This window comes from Trachurus japonicus, chromosome 2, assembly GCF_045865225.1.
Source record: "Trachurus japonicus isolate A0001 chromosome 2, Traja_1.0".
NCBI lineage: Eukaryota > Metazoa > Chordata > Actinopteri > Carangiformes > Carangidae > Trachurus > Trachurus japonicus.
In genome coordinates this window covers 7,980,491-8,003,984 of record NC_140908.1, presented here as the reverse complement: position 1 = coordinate 8,003,984, position 23,494 = coordinate 7,980,491, and the positions used below count along the sequence as shown (strand labels likewise).

General features: G+C 45.6%; 1 protein-coding gene across 1 annotated transcript in view; it reads right to left on the bottom strand.

Moving 5' to 3' along the window:
* pard3ba (par-3 family cell polarity regulator beta a) overlaps positions 1-23,494 on the bottom strand; it is a 143,272-nt gene that overhangs the window by 87,768 nt on the left and 32,010 nt on the right. The window contains exons 4-10 of the mRNA XM_085798114.1: positions 17,813-17,919; positions 12,657-12,739; positions 9,003-9,089; positions 8,661-8,786; positions 7,014-7,459; positions 4,999-5,138; positions 3,813-3,941 (exon numbers count right to left, since the gene is read on the bottom strand). Coding sequence (XP_085654240.1) covers positions 3,813-3,941; positions 4,999-5,138; positions 7,014-7,459; positions 8,661-8,786; positions 9,003-9,089; positions 12,657-12,739; positions 17,813-17,919 — 1,118 coding nt within the window. The remainder of the gene's footprint in view (positions 1-3,812; positions 3,942-4,998; positions 5,139-7,013; positions 7,460-8,660; positions 8,787-9,002; positions 9,090-12,656; positions 12,740-17,812; positions 17,920-23,494) is intronic.

Below are 23,494 nucleotides of genomic sequence, written 5' to 3'. Positions count from 1 at the left end.
GCGATTACACACAGAGCCTTTTGTCGCCGAGGATTTCTAAATGGGGGGTTTCAAAGCGGCGGGATTAGCGGTGAGAGCGACATTCAATTAAGATGAGATCTCGCCGCGCTCGACGGCGACGATGGAGCTGCCAATTAATCGCCTTAATGTCTGCTTCTCCTCCGCTCCACACCTTTACCTCACAATGAGGAGAAAGGAAAAGTAAAATGACTGATGGAGGGATAATGCTGGCGTGTGGTGGAGGGGGAGGGAGGAGTACGAACAGGAGTGACAAGAGGAGAAGAACCTTGAAGAAAAGGAAGTGAGGGATGGATGAAAAGAAGACAAGAGAGGAGGAGCGGAGGGAGAACAAACAGCAACACAGCAAAGTCACGTTCTGCCCGGCGGCCTCCTCTTCCTGTGGACCGGCCTGGGCCTGAGGGTCGACCATGTGCAGGGTGACCCCTCCATCCTGTCCTTGGCAAACTCAGAATAATTCTGCTACGGTGACACACTTTCGCTAACACAAACACACAGTAAAACGAAAAAAGAAAAAAAAACTCTCCACATCCGAGTATCTCTCCAATCTCGAAACAAAACGAGGCCTCGTGAAATAATGAGAGCGCCGAGCAATGGAGACGCAGAAATGCTGACAGGAATGAAAGTGTGATTAGGAAGTTATCACTTTTTAATTACTTATGGTGTGTGAGAGAGCACAGGAGATGGGCTAGACAATCAGAGTCCTTTTGTATCCGCATAATGAGTCTAATTTGAAGGCTTTATTGTTATTCTTATGACTGAAAGAGACCACTCTGCCGAGCGCTTTCACAGAACCGCACGCTGTAGTACATGGAACATCAATACTATTGAAACTAATCAATCAGTAGTGCAGCTAGTTTTTTATTAAAAATATATATCTACTTTACTTACACAATGGAGATACAAGAGAGCAGGAGTCTAGGAGCTGGCAGCAGGCTGCAGCAGTAAATATAGAAACCAGACCTTTCAACCACGTGAGCCCAGTTCAAACTGCTGTGTCATCGAGTGCTGAAGGTTCCTTTGGCAAAACACTGATCCCTGACCTGCTGACCTCTGACCTGCTGCTGGCCCTCAGTCAACAAGTGCTGTACATGATCAAGTTTATTCTTACTGACACAAACACTTGTTGGCCACAGTGGCTGCAGAGCTGCAGGGGTGTTGATCCTGAGAGGCTGAACGTTAACAATTTGGAGATTCTCTGAGTTTTTATTCCACCAAGCCAGGAGGTTGACATTTATTGGTTTTTTTATCGTCACCCTCGAGGCAAAATTTCAATCTCCTCTTTCACTTGGAGACATTTCTTTTCTATAAATACAAAATAATGAAAAATACAGCTTCATAGAGCTGCTATAACATCGACGTAGACACTCAATCTTAAACTTTTAAATCTGCCAAATGTTAAAATCTTAAAGTTCCTCTCTTTACAGAAGTGTTCAAACCTGTTGAACACAGTTTCAGACGTTCAGTCTGTTGGACTTTAGTATAATCTCATGTTCACTAAGTGGAAATCGGATGTTTTGACCCGAGTCCTGTTAATCCCGTGCTCAGGATCCAAACAATAACAGGGTTAATTAACTGCACTTTCTGTAGGTGGCCCGCAGGCCAAAAAAAACTAATGAGCATTGACAAGAAAGCTGCACTGAGGAGGATTTTTCAGGATTAAACCCTGGAACAGGAGCAGCGGTGTTCACTGGTACACTGAATATCAACAGGTAAATAACCTGATGATAAAAACAAACCGTCTGACATTTTTTTGTATTCCAATAAACCAAAGATCTCCTATCATGTGCACGTCTGCAGCCCAGACAAAATGTTCCTGGAGAAAAACCAAATTAAACCTTGATATATGCAACGAGCTGAGATTCATTATCTGTGGCAGCAACAGTGAGGTTAGCCAAGAAAAACTTAAAATTGCAATTCAGCCAATTAATCTCAGCAGCTACTGGATGTAAAATGGAGATAATGAACTAGTGATTTGCATCTGATGGTTATTTGAACAAATATGACCGTAGCGCTGTAGGTACATAAAGGGATTTTTTTTTTTTGACTGGATATTGTAGCCTCTAAAACCTCCATACATATTCATGAGCAGACAGACACACGGACAAACAAGTCGTCCTGCGACAGAAGAGGCAGATGGCCGCCTCGGCTTAATGCGTCTCCATCATCATTACATCTTTTGTGTGCAGCCGAATCGTCGGGAGCCGCTCGTCGCTAAGTTCCCCACATTAATGTTCACCACAATTTACAAATGGAGAGAGAGAGGGAGAGAGAGATTACAATAGACGAGGGGAGAGAATGAAAAGGTGAGGATTTCATTTTTTGCTGTTGGTGTTGCTTCTTGTGACGCTCACTGGTATTAGCTTGTGTGTGTATGTGTATGTGCGCGTTTGCATGAGCTCATTTGACAACTTTTTTAATGAAGAACTTTTTCTCTGTGGTCCTTTCTTCATCTGTGTATTTTTGTAATCCTTCGCTTTTTGAGGGTCGGCACATCTAAACTCAACAACACAGCAGCTCAAGCGTGCCTCTCCAGTTTGTGTGTGTGTGTGTGTGTGTGTGTGTGTGTGTGTGCGTGTGTGTGTGTGTGTGTGCGCCTATGGGACATCAAACTGTCTTTGAGGTGGAGGACTGTGCTGGAGATAAGGGCCAGATCTCACGGGGCACCAATAACTTCAACAGCCTGGATAGAGACAGGACTGAAAGCCCTCTCCTCCACCCCAACCCCCCCTCCTCCCTCTCTCTCTCTCTCTCTCTCTCTCTCTCTCTTTAAGCCTCCTCTAATGCACAAATACAAGCAAGTGTTAGATGAAGACTGTAGAGGCTCTTCAAAGTCACTTGTTATGCCAAGACTGCTGGGCCATTAATGAGGGCAAACTATTTTCGGAAGCAGTAACTCGGCTGTTTAAAGCTCGTGTGATGTGTTGGTCTGTGCACACGCGTGTGTGAGAAAGAGAGAGCACTTGTGTTCAAGTTTTTTTTTTTAATCAAGGACTAGGTGTTTAGGAGTTTGTGTGTGTGTGTGTTCGTGTGTGTGCGTGTGGACTCTAGGTGTGAATATGCATCAGTCACTACAAAGCCCTGCGTGCCTTTCTCACAGCTCTTTGAAGTAAAGGAAAGGGAATAATCAGAATAACCACAGAGGACAGAGGGGAGAGAATAGAGGTGCACGGGCGAAAACATGATTTGCAGAGAGCCGGAGACTTCCAAGGGGCCACCTGGCTGTGTGTGTGTGTTTAAAAGTGTGTGTTTATTGATAAAACGTCCCCCCGTGAGGCGCAGTCAAACCGTGTCTCTTTCACAGCCCCCGACAGAGACAGAGACAGAGACCCCTGACCCCGTCGGCCGCTACAGGTAAACGGTCACTTAACACCCGCGGCATGTCGACATGCGCGGACATGCTCGCGCGCTTCCTGCGGGGCCGCTGTGGCCCGCGTGTGCGACTTCCTCTGGCATCGCTGTGTCAACAAACCAGAGCGGGACAGGAAGGACGGAGCGCGGCGTTCAGAGGCGAAAGGGCACGGAGGTAAAACACGGGAGAGGGGGAAAAAAGCAAAAGTGGCACAATGTGCAGGAAATGTTAAAGAAAAGAGAAGCGCACATGAAGAGGAGGGGAAAGGAAAAAAAAAGAAAAGAAAACATGCGCCCACCACGGAAGATGAACGATCAACAAAAGCTGCAGAAGTTGACTGACAGACAAAAGAGGAAGAGAGGCTGGGCGGTGTGTGAAGGTGCAGCCGGCGGGGCGAGGACACGGATGCTGTGTTTTTGTGTGTGTGTTGGCGCTCTCCTACCAGTTCTCGAGGCAGGAAGATGTCCTCCTGCCGCGCCACCACCACACACACGTTCTCCCCCTGCTTGGTGCTGCGCAGCATGCCCACCAGCTCCTCCTGGCTACGGCCCGTCATGTCCACTCCATTCACCTACACACACAGAAAGAAAGAAAGCACACATACACACAGGAGCGGATTAAAGCCAAGTCTGCTATCCTCTGGCTGAGCTCCACTAACATCAGAGAGCATCTTCTGCATTTTAAGGGTCATTTCACCCTAAATGAAAAACATATTTTCAGACGTGCCTCTAATGATCTAATGATTATGTGCCATTTGTCTGGTTTTTGAGGTGTTTGTGGTTTCAGCCTCAGAGACAATTTCATAGGGACTATTTGATCCAGGGCTCTCAAGTTTTGAACTTAGCTTGGATTGACATTTCTTTCTTTCAAAGGGGAGGGGGGCAGAGGAAGTGTAGAATTTGGATAAAAAAGATCAAAAAGCCCCAACTTTGAATTGAATTAGCCTACTGACATAGGCTAAATAAATTTTCCATGATATTCTAAGTCTCCCAGACCGTCATATGTACTGTACCGTAAATACAAGAAAAGAAATAGAAAAAAAAACATGGTCCGATCCGACCCGGGTTATTAAATGTTTTCAAGCATTAATGCCCATAGGACTGATTGAAATGTGTGTCTTGACTTGAGATGGGAGACGTGCTTGATTCCTGCAGGTTGCATAGTGATAGCGGTGCGCCAGAGAAATTTATATTATAATTTTTTCAACGTGGGAAATACAACGTGTGGTGGGAGTGCGTGACAAAAGAGCGAGCGGAGTGACTGTCACGCTCAATGTGTGAGACTTGAGAGCCCTGTAGTTCCTCTGCAGTGTTTCCTGTTTTACTTGTTCTAGTGATGCAGACCAAAACTGTTAACGTCATCAGACACCACTAAAGAGAACAAAGAAATATTTTAGTAATCAGTCAGTTCCAAAGAGATGATGAGTCTCATGTTCATATTTCCTTTTGGCAGTGAAACTAAAGTCATTCTCAAACACAATTGCATCTGGCCTTTGTGTAATTCCTCTGTTTAACCAGCAGAGGTGCCGTTCATGTTCTTGCTGCTGCTGCTGCTGCTGCTGATGGTGATGATGATGATGTCCTTGTTGCTGTGACTGCTGGTTGTCAGCGGGTTGAGGTCTGTCTTACCTCCAGGATGCGGTCTCCGGGCTGCAGGCGACCATCTTTGATAGCGGCTCCTCGCTGCAGGATGTTCTTCACCAGGATCGGCCCTGGCTCGTGGGCCGAGGAGTCCCGGGTTACCACGGTGAAGCCCAGACCTTCTAGGCCTGCGGAGACAAAGCAGCGTGCGTCACAGTGTGCGTTAGGGACGTCAGTCCCCCTGCAGACGAGACTTAATTATGAATTTTATGACTTTTTAATTTCGTTTTAATTGAATTTTCCCTCTTGTCTCCCTATTCTGTCACTTTCTCCTCTCTGTCTCCTTCTCCACTCGCCACACTGAGTTTCCCCTCTTCTCCTCTTCCCTCTCTCATGTCCTGCTGAAGCCAATCTGCGGTTTTAGCATCATCCTCCACATTAACTACTGTTTAAGTGCCTGTTTTCCTCTGGGGGTTAGTTGCCTGGCTCAGCCTCTGAGCCGCCAGGAGAAGGCTTCTCTCCTCGCCGGATTAGACAGACTCTGCCTTTAATTTCACGTGTGAGCAGGCCTAACGGTGGCTGATGAAGGGAGGTAGAGGGAGAAGATGGAGGGAAGGTGGAGGGGGGCCGGTGGGAAGAGAGAGAAAAAGAGAAGGAAAGAGAGAGGGAGAAAGATAAAGCAACCTGAGAAATATTATTCTCTTTTCTAGCCTTCCTCCCTGGGGAGGCGACGTGATTTCCACAAAGATTCTCCTTGTGCATGTGATCCTACGTTTATCTGTGTGTGTATACATTTACAAGTGTGTGTGTGTGTGTTTCTGGGGCCACACACCCACAGACACACACACGCACGCACGCACGAGCCATCAACCCCCAGAGCCTCCACCCTCTCCCTTTTTCACGGCCTCACAAGCCCCAAGCCATGAGTGAAATGTGCCACGCTCTGTGTGTCTGTCTGTGTGTGTATGTGTGTGTATATGTGTGAGTGTGTGTGTGTGTGTGTGTGTGTGTGCGCTGGGAGAGCAAAGCCGGCGTGGCATACTAAAGGCGGTGAGCGATGCTATCTGGTCTCCAAGCTAAGCCTCTGCCTGCCCTACATTAGCGCACCTAAACCTCGCCGCCTGTCAATCACGGTGAGAAAGAGCCTGTTGCCAGGGGAGAGGGTGTTAGAAACCCCATAATATCCTCCACTCTGATCTTGCATCAGGTGAAAAGGATAGTGGGGGAAAAAAATCAAACAAAAGAAGGATGGGGGGGAAAGGAGAAGAAAACAGGAGGATGAAAAGGTGCCGGGAAAAGAAAGAAACTAACAATAAAACAGCTGAATGGAGCTTAGAGCCGAGGCTGGAGAGTGCAGAGCCCAATTTCTTCTATTCTTTCATCTGGGTTTCTTCTCGTTTCCTCTGGGCACCTGTAGCATGCATGTGTCGGTGTGCGCATGTAACGCGTTTACAGCTTTCCTCTCAATGCCCTGTAATGCTGCAGCTTGCTACAACTGAGCCCGTTCACACTAGTGCTACGAAGCTATTCCCATGCTATCGACACATCGCTGCTGCGGCGCTGATGTGTTTTAGAGGGATGAGAGATAAGGCGGCGGGGAAGTCAGACTGATTCAGCCTGGGTTAAAGTCTAAAAGCAAAACAACCAGACAACCAGCGTGTACGGCCATCCCACAAGATAAAAAAAGAAAAGAAAACATCATCACAGGAGGGATATTTTCAACATGGGCGACTACTGCTTTCAGTGGTGCAGAGCTTTTTATGAGAGTCCGTGTGAAAAAGGCTGAATTTGATAAATCAATCATTGGTGGTGGAGGCCAATACAACACCCAGGACGCCCAATTACATGAGAAAAACAAGCCTGGAGATAAAAAACTATAAATAAGAATAGATGTGCTCAAAAAGACCATGTGGATTATCTAGAGTCTTGACAACAGTTCCCCTGAGAGGGAGGAGGAAGTAGAGGAAGAAGAATTAAATGTAACAACAAAAACAACGATTATTGTCGCTTGTAATGCAGAAACTGAAATCATTCTCCAACTTTGAAGGGAGGTGAATGTTTACCTTTCTTCAGGTCGATCTTGATCCGCTTGCCGCCCTTCTTGCTGGTGAGGTTGGCCAGGCCGGGTGCGGCGGGGCTCTGGCCGACCAGCGGGCTCCTGGGCGTCGGCGAGGAGCTGGCTGCTCCGGCTGGAGGGGTCGGCGAGCCTCGTTCCAGGGAGCCGTGCCCGGACCGGTTCTCTGCAGCTGGCTCCGGGGTCCTGGAGCGGGCGTCGGGCCGCCTGGCGTCCAGCTTGGTGCCGGGTTTGGGCTCCGGCTTGGGCCCCGGCTGGTGGTCGTTTTTGGCGCGGACGACCGTCGGACTCTTCGTCTTTGGGAAGGGGTCTTTGCCGTCGCCGGTGAAGAGCTGACCTATCAGGCTCTTCTCATAGCGCACCTTGTTGGCGACGGGGAGGACCTCCACGGAGACGCTGGAGGAGGACATGGCCTGGCGGAACACTTCCTGTGCCCTAGAAGAAGAAGTGAGGAAACGAGCATTAACATTTATGACACTGGATATATCATTCTGAGCTCACAGCTATTGAAAAATAAAAGAAATTAACACAAAAAAAAGCCAGAGAAAGTCAAGCAGCACGCAGGAGGAGAACACAGACGATTGGAAAGCAGAGAACGAGCGGAGTGAATGAGGCTTGTGTGTCGTTAATGGAGCTGTATTTCAATTTGGATCAACCACAGACCGACTCCTCCAGCTGGTTTGGGACACTGCGGTCCCCATCAGATGGAGGAGACCTTACAGCAAATTCCTATTGCAGCTTTAATAGACCACTATCAGCACAACACGCACACAGCACGGTCCACACAGTGGGACGCAGTTAAATGGACCTGTTCGGTGAGGACGGAGGAAATAAAGGAGAAGAGCAGGGACCAGGAGATTGGAGGTGGGGTGGAGGGAAAATTAGGAAAAGAGGGACACACACACATGCACACACACACACACAGATACACACATACACTCTTTTGTGAGAGCAGATGTGGTGGAGAGATAGGACAGCTAGAGAATGAGGATTTGTGTTTGGCTGATAGAAGAGACACTGAGTGACAGGTGAGGTGTCTCTCTACAGTGGTGGCTGAGTGGGAGAAAACACACACACACACACAAAAAAAAACACACACACAAATAATATAAAGAGTCAGATTTTCCTTTCCTGCTTTAGGCTCTTTTGTTTTAGTTCAGCAACACATACTGTACAGTGATACACTCTGTATTCCAAGGCGTTTTTCATCTCCTCCTTCTCCTACTAACCATGTCTTTCCAACCACACAGCAGACAGATGGATGGTGGATTAGTTCAAAAAGATGTTTGTGTACAGCAAACCAATAACTGGAGAAAGAGCGAGGACGTCCACGAGGGAGGATATTCTAATTTGATCCCAAAAAACAACCCATTAAAAGATATCACTTGAATTCTTCTGCATTCGTTATTATATCTTGAGCGCTTGTTGAAAGCTAAACAGTGTAGATTCAGTGAAGGGATTGGGAAAGGATTCAGATTTAATCAGCAGCTTCAATTCTGGACTCAGATTTGATAAAACGCTATTTAAGTCTATGGCCTTGTTTGTGCCTGATCCAATATTTGCATTTTGCTCGCTCTGACACAGATGCAGACGTAAACACGCAGCCTAAGGCTTCATCTGCGCTCTGCACACTTACTGAGCAAAGGTCTTGTCCTGGAGTGGTGTGTCGTTGATTTGGACGATGCACTCGTCCTCCTGGAAGATCTTCTCTCTCTTGGTGCGGCTGCTTTCCTCTATTGCTTTAATGTGAAGGCCCAGGGTCCTTGCAACACACAACACACACACACAACATGGAGGTAAACACATGTATGATGACATGCCAGCACTTGAATTTTTTATGCATTTCTACGAGTCAACATTGCCATCTGCCTTTCCTTATGAAGGCCTGGTTGATTACAAGTGGATGTGAGCATGTAGCTGTGTTCTACAAACTCACACGTGTGTTTGTGCGTCTGTGTGTGTGTGTAAGTGTGTTTACCGTCCACTGAGAGAGGAGCAGTAAGGGACCACATGAATCCCCAGAGGTCCTCGGTCACCTGGAAACTCCACTGTCTTCGTCAGGGCGCTGTAGACAACGACAAATAAACACATGCATATAAATATATTGAAAATTAGGGTGTGCATAAAGTGTATCACAATCATGAAATCGATAATACACACATGCACACACACTTTCCATGTGCAAGCTCTTCAAAATCCATTTGCATTTTCCTCCAGGCTACATAGATAGGGACACAAATGAGCTTACAGGTACCTGCCAAAAATCACAACAATGTGTGTGTGTGAAGCTAGGACACAGGTGCACAGCTACTTCAACCTTTATCTACCTGCCTCTCCACCACCCAATCTAGCCGGTGGATATAGAAGAAAAAGAAGAAGAGAACAGGAGATAAAAGAGGAAGAGAGATAGAGGGGCAGATAGAGATGAAACAGAATGAGCTTCTCTAATAATCTCTGCAGAGGCTTGAACTGTGGCTTTTAACGGCAGATAAACAAGGACAGTGCTACTGAAGATAAACAGGAAGTGGGGCTGCTTTTGATATTGGACGGCTAACAGAGGGGACCTGCATGATGGGGGAATGGGAATAGGAAGATCACAGAGAGCAACAATCCCAGGCTGCATGCTCCGCCGTTCCAATGCACACATGCATCATGACAATTAGAAATCAGACAGTATTACATGAGTGTGTGCACATTTTAAACGTAAGAGTTTCAAATGAGGTTTTGTACCTTTTGTTACATAAGAAATTTCATTTTATTTCATCATTTTTGACAAAAAATCCTCAAAAAACTCATCCTCACAACATAGCTAACACTAATGAAGGTTTAACTAAATATTTATCAATGTATTTTGATTTTTTTTTCTTTTTAATAATTAAACATAATATCTGAATTCTTTCAACACAAAAGTTTCTGTCAAATGAATTCTATGAACAATAAGAAATAAGAAAACATCTCCACTTTTTCCAAGAGAGATCTGCTCCTTTCAAAAGTTTTTTCCTGAATTAATCCTGTTTGGATTTATCATAACAGAGACAGCCGCCTCGCTTGAAGAAAAAAGGAAGCAAAAATGTGACTTTCATAAGAGTTTTCACTCAACTTTAAAAGTGTTTGCTTTTTAGAAGTGAATTTCATCAAAAGAAGAAAAAAAAAGCAAACAGATCTATGCAGGAGGGGTAGTTCATGCACAGAGTTCAACACTAAGTGACCCCTGTGCTCTCTGCATGACAAGGCTCAGAGGTGTGTGGGGATCGAACGCAGTTCAGAGCTGCAACAGGCCGTCAGTGTCAGCCAGCGTCACTCTGGACCAGCTGCTGCTAAAGGTCTGCTGGGAGATGGGAGAACATAATACATAATAGCTCACAAGGGCAATCACACAAGGAAGGAGTTTTTCTCCAGAGTTTCCCAGCAAAGATTTTTTTTTTCATAAAGTTACAGAAAAAAGGAATAATGAGGCGTCTGTGAGTTAAAGAAAAAAGCAAACATGTCTGAGAACAAAAGAAGTGAAGTTCAAGGTTTATGTGCTTCTTCCTACACGAGCACCAAGGACTAGGTGGGATCATTATAACGCACTCCTCTGTCACTGTCACCCTGCTCTCGTTAACCTCTGCCAGGGTCACACATGTACTGTACACACAAACACACACACACACATCCAATTTGCATTCTTATTGCTACATCTATTGCACGCTCACAAACACCATCAGTCACATTCCCTTAAATTGAATTCACAGATACACACATGCATCAAATTTACATCTATTAGGGAACACAGTTACATCTAAATTACACATGCACACACAAACACACAATCAAGCGTGCATTCACACACTCACACGCACGCACAAAGACAGCCTTGACTGATGTACATGTATTCACACAGTATAACACACACACACTCACACAGCCCATTTACATTCATATAAAAAACAAGCGGCGGCACAAACAAGCTCATCAGGGGCAACCATAGCTTGTTAGCGCTGCACGCTTATATGCAGAATAGCTCCGCTCACCCATTTTAGTATCCCACTGACACAAACACAAACAAACAGTCATTCCACAGGAGGGAGGGAAGGGGAGAGAGGGAGAGAGAGAGTCGAGGGACGATGGGACGGATGAAAAGAGCAACGAGGAGTGAGACAGATGGAGCTCCCACTCTTGGTTGACTTCCTCTACATCAACGGAGGCCGAGTGCCTAACAAACTCGCGGCCGGGACTCGCTGAGAACCGTGCCCCCGCTCGCTCACCGTGGCTCCTTCCACTGCCAACCATCTGTTACCATGGCAAACTATCTGTGAGAGCCGTGCCTCCATTGTATCACAGTGCTGTCAAGACACCGCTGTACTGTAAAATGCTGAAAAATCACCATCTGTCATTCCAGCCGAGTCTCCTCCTGAGCAGCTGAGTTCACCTCCGCACTTGTTTTTAAAGGAAGATAAAAAAAAAAAAAAGAGAGAAAAAATCCCTGAGTGGGGAATCATTTGGCTGCCGAGGGTGTCGCTGATTTATCTGCACTCTCGTCACGGCCCTGTGCCGGACGAGACAGGTGAAGGGGGCTGTGATGGAGGGGGTTAATTGTTGCCATGGCGACTGCGTGACTGACAGCCTGGAGAAATGAAGATAAAACTCCCACACTGCCAGAAGGTTTTGTGAGTGGCGTGCCCAAAAACAAAGGTGCAGGTTGCCATGGTGAGGTGCCTGGAGCACACCCACATACAGGTCACCTGTACGCAAACGTGCACACACACACACACACACACACACATGTGTACACAAGTGAGTCTAGCTTTAACAGGTCAACCAGTGGTGAGGGGTTTCTCTGTGATTCTGCTGATACACTGGAGTTTTAGTTTTAATGCACAGCTACAAAACTGTTCACTAGATGGTGATTGACAGAAAACTATTATAAAGGAAATGTGATTTTGTAAATTATGAATAGAAAGGTGCCAGTTCCCCAAAAAACATCCTCTTAAATAGCCAGTCAGATTCACATATACAGCAGGTGTACTGCACTGCATGAGGGTTATTATCTGTCATTATGTAATGGATAGTGAGTAGAATTTCTCCAGTCAGATACAAAATGCTGTTCTCAAAATTTGACAAGATGTAAAACACGATCAGCAACACTTGTCCGGCTGATGTGGGATCTGTGAGGTTTCTGGTACTGACAGAAGCTGCTCAATTCAATCCAATAAACTTCATTAGTCCCCAGAGGGAAATTGGGTTTCAACCAACTGAAGTGGCTCAGACTGACTCTGAAGAATCTGAAGATTAATTCAAAGACAAATTAGGATATTGATAGATCATAAAAATCTATTGGTGTAATGGAAAACACATTGTATTGGTCTGTTGTAACAACTTTGAAAATTATTATAATACGCACTATTCATCCTGTTGCAAACTCACACAGATAAGAGACAATATTTATCCCATCATGTCATGGGACACATCCAGTCACACACACATACACACACTCTTATACACACTGTTTAATCCAGTCAGTGTCAGGCTGTCAAACAAAGACCTGAATGTTAATCCTAGACACCGTCCCTGCATCACACGCTGCATCTATGAGCTGTCTGAAGCTGTAACAAATTCACACACACCTGCACTCACACACTCACACACTTACTTGTAGTTGACCGGGCTCATTTTGGCGGGGGGTTTGTCCGTGTGCAGTCGGTCCAGAGCTCCTTTCAGTACATCACTGACCTCCTGTAAACACAACACAACATTTAGTTAAACAAGGTGACAACGGGCCAATCAACACTCTCCTGCTTTGACATTAAACCAACGGCGAGCAGGAAGAGGCCAAAACCATCTAACGCCGCCATCAATCACCTCTGAGGACGGTGACGAGAGAACCACCGCCGGACGCTTCGCCTCCTGCCCACGAGACGCTGTCCTTCCTCCCTTCACTCTGTCTATGTATGTTTCTATCTATCTATCTATCTACCTCTCCCCCCTCCCCCTCCTCCCTCCATCCCTCTGCCCTGTGTCAGGCAAGGCTCTCTATTTTTAAGTCGGCGAAAATCAACAACTGCGGGGCAAACAAATAAAAAAAAAAGGGAAGATGGAGAGACAGAGTGTGGGAAGAAAGACAAGACTACAGCGGCGGTGGCGGCGGCAAACTGTTGCGAGACGCTCAAACACACTCGAGGGGTCGGAGAGAGGAATTGTCCCAAATCGCTAAAGACAAGAAGGGAGCAATTAGGTCCTTCTGCCCTGTCACTTTCATTGTGTCACCACCAGTACTAATGGCTACAAAGATCCCGCCCACCAGCTTGCTCCTTAGCAACCCCCCCCTCCTCATCCACACCCGTGTCCCTGGTGGACCCTCTGTCACACACAGCACATATATATGCTTTATAGCACACACACACACACATCCTGCAAATACTACCACCACACGTTGGCTGTGGAGCTGCAAACATAAAGAAAAAGTGTGTTTTTGAATACACACAAGCACATACACACATATGCTGCCTGCACAAATGGTGACCCACTTATCTGGGCAGTGCGAGATTACCCCACAATAGAGAGAGCGTATGTGTGTGTGTGTGTGTGTGTGTGTGTGTGTGTGCGGGGGCAGAAAGATGAGCTGGAGGCTCCATTGTTGCTGTGCATCTTCCCGCAACGCCATTAGCCGACGCACAACGAGCAACACGGGCTTCTCCTCCTCCTGCACGCACACACACACACACACACACACACACACACATCCCTCCTCATCCCATCACAACCTCTGGGAACACAAGAGGCAGCGCAGGTGAACACAACACATGTACACACACATCAAAAAACAAACAAACACTCACACTTGTACATTCAGTTTCACAGGAACACCTTGACACCACAGTCTTATACACATGTGGCACAATAACACAACAACCTCTGTTTTACTACAAGAATAGCACATGTAAGATACTGTATGGCATGTGGGGATGCACACCCACACACACACATACACACACACACACACACAAACAAACCTGCCTCAGCTTGATGCTTTAAAATTAAGGGATCACGCCATAATGCCCAGTGTGAATCTAATCCCTGATTGAGAGCACTCCTGTTCATGTACACATAAAAACAGCAGCTCTCCTCCGCGGAAGCCCCGCTGTGCTCAGCCAATCGGCTTGCCCCGCTCGCTGCTCGTATCTCAGCGCACTAAGAAGGAACATTTGTGCCATCCCAGTCCTCACGAGTATAAGTCATATTGCTGCCTGCGTGTCTGCGGTGATTACATCACATTTGCAGCACTGTATATATACATCTGGTGACACACTTACACATTACACTTGTGTCTCCGCTATGATTATTATGGATGTTTTCATTTGCCCGCTAAAAGCAGCGATGGAGCAACCGATGTGATTCACATTACTGCGACTGGCACTAATGGCTCTACCTGTATGACAACTGCTGCTACCACTGTTGCCATTAAAAGCATAAGTAGAGCTATCAGTATCAGTGTCTAGCGTTGTGAATCAAACCTTAAAGGGATAGTTCAATGCAGAAAAACGGGACGGGAACGCTCATCAGCAGTTTTGCATGAATTTACCTCAAAAACAACAACTTCTGTTATTATCTCATAGCGTGGTGAATGTGCAGGTCCTAAATTGTCCACCAGAGCGTTTTGGAGTTGTTGGATTGTGTATTTGATGAGGGAAACCAAGAAATCCCATTAGCCTCCGTAGCGTAGCTCTGAGCAGCTTGCGGCTCTGCTCCGCCGTTCTAAAACTATCTTGCACCGACAATTAAAGGTAGCGCACCTACTCCTAAGACTATAGCAACTATGGCAATGCGAATTTGCCAAAATGTTGAACTATCCCTTTAACAATGGTTTGGCACTTGCCATAAATGTGTCCATAGCAACACAAATCTAAAACCGGCAAGCACCACCAGTTGGCAGCGAACGTCTGCTGGGATTTATAAGCTTGTTTACTTGTTCCTTTGATCAAATAATTCCTGATTTAAATAACAAAAAGTCTAATTTCACACAATTTTGTTTAGTTTCACATTTCACATTTGAGAATACGGGGTTTGATAAAAATAGGCACTGAAAGAAATCATTGTTTTGGCACAGTAGTACTGTAGCTCATCGCTAAATCTCAGGTATTACACTAAACAAGACGTAACACTACCACTCCTCATCTGTACTTAGTATGTCAACTCCTTTCAGCACTTTCACTACAGCTGCTGCTACTTTTAAGTGCAACGTCTTCAAAGACATGTCAATATATCTCAAAAGCTTCTAAGGATCAAGATTTTAAATGTGTTTTAGTTTGCCTAAATATGTAAACTATCCCCAGAAGTCTTGCTTTATGGCTGTTTGGCTTTCTATAATCTATTTCCTTCACTCAGTGATTTGAATGGCTTAGTGGCCTCAGGATAAACGCTCAGATAATTTGTGAAACCTGTCTGAAAACCTGTCTAAGCACAACTAACAGGTTGTCTGCTCTGTTATTGTGTTGCACACTGCCAGCCATGTTTTTTTTTGTGTTTTGGCTGCTGTTTGTAGTCTGAGGTATGTGTGAGTGACAGGGCAGTGTGCAGGCATATGAGAGATGAGGAGTTTGTGTGAGCGCGTGTGTGTGTGTGTGTGTGAGCATGTTACTGTGTGTGTGTGGTTGTTGTCAGACGGATGAGTAATGAGGTGTGCGTTTCCTTTGTGTATTTTCTCCGAGCGCTGGAGTCATCTGCTACACGTCAGGCGGTTGAGGAACAGCGTGTTGGTGTGTGTGCAGGATCACAGCTCCAGTCTTCCAGGTCGGCCCTACCTGACCCTCGTCATATCCATCACATCAACCCACCGCCACGCTCTGCTCACACTCTCACACACGTGCTCATGCAGATACACAACGTGCGGCGGCTGGCATGAAAGACGCACACCGCTGGGTTGAGTTGAGCTGGTTAACGTCTCAACTTTTCACGTCGGCAACTGAAGGAAACATCAACGCAGCAGAATGTATTGTAGATATTAAAGTCGTGTTGCATCAGCGCGCCGTGAGGTGTTGAAAACCACCCAAAAAAAGTGGGACGCAACAAGGAGAGAGTGCAGAAACATAAGGAGGATTAGAAACAGCAAAGCGTCGGAGGTGGAGGGAGCATGAGAGAGAGAGAATTCAGCAGCTAGCAACATTAAACGTCTCATTTATTAGCGAGGAACATGGCAGGAAGTCCAAATCAATTAAAGGGCCGAGGCTGAACACTGCTCAGCCGTTTGCCAATTTCATTAGCTCCTCTTATGAGGAGAGGAAGAAAGACCAAGAGAGCTCTGTGCAAAGAATGCATGTGAATAAAAGACAGGGAGAAGTGGGCCAACCTTGGCCGTCACCATAGCAGGCGGTAAAATCAATTAAAGGGGCAGGCTGTATATTTATCACTGTATCAGCCTTAATTACACTTTATCAAGCTTTCAATACCTCCTCCAAGACAAAAAGGGGTTGTGTGTGTGCGTGTCACTTGAGAGTGTTTAAGTGTGTCTTTGCAGAAGTGAGTGTGTGAGTGTGTGAGTGTGTGAGTGTGTGTGTGTGTGTGGAGGTTTCCAGAGAAGCAGTACAGTGGGTGAGTGAGGATGAAGTGATAGTGTATTGATCTATGGAAGTCCATCAGGCCTCGGACTCAATATGCCCAAGAGCTGTGACGGCCTCCTCGTCTTTTACACACACACACAAACACACACACACACACATGCACACACACGAAACGCACACACTGCAGGGTTACAAATGCTCTTTGTTCTCCTCTGTCATGTGTGGATTAACACCGCGTCCCCTACGGTCCTCAGATTGTTCAGCTTACCATCCTTACAAACAAACTATTATCACTTCCTGACTCACCATTGATTTTCTTTTTTACTGCAGATCTTCAAGCGCTTTAAGATGCTATTCATTTAACTAGGAAAGAGCAGGAGTTGATGTTTACAACACTTTAATGTTGAGCAGAAGGATGGAAATATTTATCAGCAGGTAGGGGAGCATGTAATCCTTCACTGAAAGATTACATGGAGACTCTTATTTGATTCATGGGAGGTTAATACAATTAATTTAACTGAATGCTTTCCATTAATTGTAATTATAAATGAAGATTAAGAGTGATCTGTAAGATTAAAGAATGATTAACTTGCTCTTTAAGTGAATAAAAACAGGGTAAACAGTGGGTTTAAACAGGATATTTTAAATCATCAATAATGAGCGTGTTCACTCGGGTCCGGCTGAGCTGTTTGAAGCTTTTTTTGTGTGTGTGTGTGTGTGTGTCTGTTGTGTTTTGTTGTTCTAACTCGGCGCCCGCTGATGCCTGAGTTCTGCTTAGTCACCGCTGTGTCGAACACAGCAGGGGTGAACAACAGGACGCCCTCGATCCTCTTCTTCACTCTACCTGAGCTTCCTCTCCCATGCAGGCACACACACACAGAGTAGTGAGGCATCACACAAAGGCAGCACACAAAGTTCTTCTTAATGGCGGCCTATTTGGAAAAAGAGCACTTGAAAAGCCCGACCCTTTCAAAGTACAGCCCGAGGCTTGGAGCCGGACCACAAGAGGAATATTCACTGGGTTTCTGTCTTTGTCTTCAGTGAGCGAGTCAGTGAACACACCAGAGATGGAGCGGATACAGCAGTTTGTTCATCTCTCTGTTGTTTCCTTACCGTCTTTTTGTATTTTTCTTTTTTTTCCCACTCTGGTTAAGACTTTACTTTGCACTGACACAGACAGACATAACATTTTGTAGCTGGAGACCAGTTTGTCAGTTTGGTTTTCCTGCCTCTCCTGTGACGCGGTACTCACCGGTTCAGGAGATGCATCGCCGTAGTCAGCGGCCGGGGGCGTGGGCGCCCTCTCTAGGGGCGGGGCTATAGCAGAGTCGCTGCTGCTCCTCACCAACAGAGGTGTATCTGCAACGAAGAAAGACCAGAGTTAGAGACGGAGAAACCACATTAGGTTGGATTCCTGGAGCTGAGGATCACTAGAGAGAAGAAAAGGAGGAGGTGTGAGAAGGGAAGAGCGCTTTCTTTCTTTTTTTATCATTTGGCAACTTTCACACCAAGCAGCTGGTCATGTTGGTGAAATGAGCATCAGGGAAGCTCAGAGGGTTACGCTGACCCCTGAGGCTTCCTCTAAAAACAACTGACACCAAAGCAAATTGTAGCAGAAATTGCTACGATCTTTGTTGCCATCTTGAAGATAAACATGCATAAACAAAATAAAGGGGAAAAGATGGAATAAGCGACCCTTGGTTGGGCATATCGCGGATCCACAAATACAAGAAAATGGAGAGTGAAAAATGAGGAGTGACGTGAAATGTTTAAAATGAAGATCGCTCCGCTGTCGCTGCCATGATGAGACACTAAGAGCTCCCATTCATTTCAGAGTGACTCACAGACTCAGAGAGGGGACCACCAACCACCCCCCCTCCCACCACCCTCATTCCCTCCAGCAAAACGCCCTAAGCCCACACCCACACCCACCCACTGTGTACATTTTCATGTGACCAGCTGTTGCCTTGGTATTCACACACACTTACCCGCAGCCTGAGAGGTAGCATGGGCAGGTCTGAAGCCACAATAAAACTAGTCAAACGAAGCTAATTTGGACCTTCGTGCTGCTTCTTGCTTTTAATACCCACCCCAAAGGGAGCAGGCTGGGTGGGGAGAAAGAAAAAAAAAACAGAGCTGTGTGTTTTTAAATTTTACTAGACAGGAGAAAATAAAGACAGGAGGAGGAGTGTGAGATAAACCGAAGGAGAAGAAGGGAGAGAACCTTGAAAACTAAACTGAGAGACACAAACAAAACTCTCTTTCCTGTAATCAATCTCTCTTTGGAGGGTCAGTGACAGGGTCCTGGTCTAACGTGGTCAGAATAGAGAGAGCAGAGGAGGAGAACAAGTGGGGAAGAAGAAACTGGCAGGGGTCAGAGTGTGTGTGTGTGTGTGTGTGTGTGTGTGTGTGTGTGTGTGTGTGTGTGTGTGTGCGGTGTGCGCTCGTAGACATGAAAAATGGTCGCTCCAACCACCTCGGACACGCAGACAAATATCTCCTCTGCTGAAAACACAGCGTGGCACATGTTGGGTCGTTTGATGATGCGTTCAGGGTTCGGTTCATCATTTTTATCAATTATCCGAAATCCGAGCCTCGTCCTCCATCTGTCTGTGTTTCACACTCTCTCCACACCTTGTTAAGACACACAATACTGACTCACCGTCAACTACAGTACACGAGGCTGTTTTATGAAGGAAATCAACACGGTGTGGTCTAATTTATTCTACTGTGAGAAGCAGAGTTCATGTTGAAATTTAAGGTGGAAAAATACTGTGATTTGCAGTAATGAAATGTGCTTTGATTTTAACACGGAAACATCTTCTTTTAAAAAAAATAAATAAATAAAAACAGACGTATTCTCAGAGCAGGCACACGAGGCATCAGAGAATTACAGCCGACAGCTTCGACGTGTCGACGGCTTCTGCTTCCTCCGTCTGTGTGCATCTAAAATAGGTCAAAGACTTTCTGCACACAAAAAACATTTCAAACATGTTTAAATGAGCCTTTTGTAAAGGTGTGTTCACAGCAAACACAAAGTGAATTTCAGATATTCACTGTGCACTATTTCCATTTCCTTTGCATTACCCAGACTTCCTCATGCTACGACTTTTACAAGTTTGGGAGGGTCGTGGATAGAAAGCAGTAAAACTTAATGTATGGTTCTGAACTCGCCCTCCTTTACACACACTGAGGAGAAAGTATGCATCTGGTTGGAGGTTTGGGTTTACGCACTTTCACCACAACATGGAGAGAAGATGACACCTGTGCTGTGTCTCAATTCAAATATTTACACTATTTTGAGTGGATGGTGTACTCATAACGGTCAAAAAGTTGAGTGTGGAACGATGGACACTTCCCACCCTCAATGATCACCGTCTTGGCTACGTAGTGGAATATAATATATGTAAATCAACATACCAGGAAGCCAATGTTTTCCTCCAGTAAGAGGAGCCAGCTGATCCGGTGGCGGCGTATAATCTCCACCTCGCATTTAACAGGTGGCGCACACAAGCAAAAAAATAAAGTACAAGTAAGGCGTTTATTATGGCTATTTTAAATTATGGCCTGTGGATGTGTTGACGGGCGACGATAGCGCTCCAAAAATGAAGAAGACGTTTGTTCTGTTGGTGCATATCAATAGTATTCGATTTCAGACATTAACTGTCGAAATATGCGCACTTCAGTACAGAAGTAAGTGTACTTAGTATACTACATGACAGTGTACTCATGGAAGTATTCTGATTGAGACACAGCTCTGCTCTTACTACAAGGACAAAAGGTGCATTACATACCATAATTCCTTCATGACTGTACCTATAGCTCGGCTTAATAAGAGCTGAACTGAGTGCAAATAATGGATTTTCAAAATGAGCTCTGCACAGCCGACATCACCTTGAATTTTGACACCACACACACACACACACACACACAATTATCCACAATGTCAATGATGCCACTTCCTCCAGTGACCAAGGCCGCTCCATGGTCACAGTCAGGGTGCATTACCCAGCGGTCAGCCCCATAAATCCTCCTCCATTTGCCCCATCCGAGTCAAATCGGTCTCCATCAATCCTCCCACCACTTAGACCCCGGAGCGCCGGCCCCCCGGCTATGTGAAGGAACCTGAGCTATGACCTCTGACCCGAGGCGACCTCTGTGGGGTCGAGGTGAGTCACCGAGGGTTAGGGGTATTGATGGGAGTGACGGGTAGGAGTCTCTCAGGTCAGGCGCCTGTTTGGACACTCATAAACAAAATAGCCTCAGAGGAATTCCTAATCAAAGGTGACTGGGCTTCGGTATTGAACTCACACATTTAGAGGCCGATACCTCGCTTGTTGCCCCGGGTGAACAACCGCTGCTACAACAGGGGGTGGGTAGGCTGGGGGATTAATAAACAGATGGATTAATGTGTCTGCACCTCTCTTCAATATTAATATGAGTCCAGGTTCACTTTGCTTAATTAGCTAATGGTGCCTGCTGCAGGATTTATTTATTAGAAAGGCAAATGTGTTTGGTAGAATTTAACATATACAGATACAAGCGTAGCTGTTTATTATATCACATTTTTTATAACTCTGAATCTCTATGTTGTTTTCTGAAACTAATGCGATGGAGATATAACACTGAGATATTACAGAATATGGCACCAGACATTTCCTTGGATGAGATTATCTGTGGCTCTACAGCTTTGAGGTCACAGTCATTAGAGTCACTTCTATAGCCGAGAGAGAATGGTTTTTTTCCCCCTGGATGCTTGAAAAATGAAATATTTCACATCTAAAGTGAAGAAATCATCCACTTGAAGTCAAAAATTGCTATTTGACCAAATAGTTTCTGATCTAAAACAGGTACAGGCATTTGATCAGATGATTAAAATGAAATGGCAGCCGTCTGTAGAAGTTACAGAGAGACTTGCTCTTGTCTCCCAGCAGCAGCAGCATGGCATCTGCAGCCCCCAGGAGCTGAGCATCACTCATGCCCTCTGTGCAATTTGAGCAGAGTTTTCATTTATTTTAAGATCACAGACATTTTTTTTCTTTCTGACTTTAATACGCGGTCTTCTGCCAAGAGGGCCGAGGAGAGGTGGAGGCACTAAAACGATGGCTGCCTGTATTTTAGGTTTATTCAACAGGGCTGCACACCCACAACCGCAAAAAGTGCCCTGCAACTCTAAATGGACCCCACTTACCAAACTGATTTCAGTGACCACTTCAATGCCAGAAAAACACAAATGCTAACACATTGAAACACACCCAAGTTGTGTTCTGCACTTATCTTTCCCTTGAGATGGGTGTAATTGGAGAGACCTGGAGAGGCCTGCTGAACTCTGCCAGCTCTGTGTTTATCTGCCTGCGACTCTCCATCTGTGGCTCTCTGCCTAACTAGGCTGCTTATGCAAGTCTGGGAACACAGTGGTTTATTTTAAGAATTTCCTCTTGTTTTCAGTTCTGTGAAACTTCTGTAATGCTGCAGAGCTAGTTCAGTGCCAGGGCAGGATGAAAACAAGGATGCATCATGTTTCTGACTGAGCATGTGTGCATGTGTGTGTGTGTGCCTTTGTTTGCCTTTGAGATTGCGTGTGCAGGCATGCGTGTATAGTTTGTCTGCTATATGTACATTTAATACCAACAGGGACTGTGCTTGTGTGTGCATGTGAATGTGTTGCATGTGCATGTGTGTGTGCATGTGTGTGTGTGTAACGCCATGGGCCAGGGTGGTCTCGTTTCTCTGGCAATCGATACAGCAGCTCCGGCTCAGGCTGCTCATGGGATGATGCGATAAGGACTCTCTTCCTAGAAGTGCGTGCATGTGTGTGTGTGCGTGTGTGTGTAGCAGCAGATCAATGCAGGTCTAATCATCCCACTGGGGCAGTGTGAAGTCCAATCACCCTGTTCAAACAAGCTGCCCAATCTGACACACAAACACTTTGATGCCTGACTGATTACTGAACCACGTCTTGTCCTGTCCACCACCACTCAGTGCAGGACTGCGTGCGCACTATAACCAGATCATAGTGAATAATCTGATTAAAGTAATAGTGTGATTAAAGCATTCACATGGTTCACAGTAACCTCATTTCCCAAGAACCTCAGTTTTACGTGATTTGCTGATAAATGGGTTAATGTCTGAAAGGATGCGTTGTAGCCAACGTGACACTTATTATGATTATCCCACAGCTGCCAGCCACACTCGATGTGCTTAATTGTCACTTTCAATGGCATATTTGCACAGTATAGTAATAGTGACACAGTTAAACAGGGTGTGTTTAGGTTCTGACTATGGAAACTAAGTTATACAGCCCCATGTGACAGAGACACTAAAGTATTCTGCCAGGCTGCAGCGGCTTCATGTAATTCTGTTTATCCCTGTGGGCTGGATGCTGTTTTCACTCCCTTTCGCTAATTTCACTGTCACTCCACGTCTCCGTTCGTCACATGCTGTCATCTGCAGTTAGGCTGACAGTTGGACTACTTAGGTATCGTTTGACACGTCCGTGTTACTACACATGTTCTGGGGAAACAAAAACCTTCATGCAGATTGAAATGGTGGAATTGACCAAAGACTTTTAGCAGATGTTTAGAGGAAAGTGGCAGCGCTCCAGGAACTTAATGTGTTTTACTTATGTCTGAGAAAGCCTTAATGTAAAAGAGTTCATTTTCTAGAGTTCCCATCATGCTTTGGGTGGTGCATAAAGTTGCCATGCAGGGAGTTAGCTGTATGCTACACCTGAGCTCCTTTTTAATCCCTATATTTCTTTACATTTCTTTCCTGCACCAGGCAAGGTCGTCCTGAATTAATAACTCCCCTGTGCACGGTGCAGACAACACTACTTCTGATACTGAATAACAAGTCCTCATTAGCTATTCATCAGGCAAGATCTAAAGCACCTTATTTATATGATTTCAAAGGGAATTAATGGACGTTTGTTTGC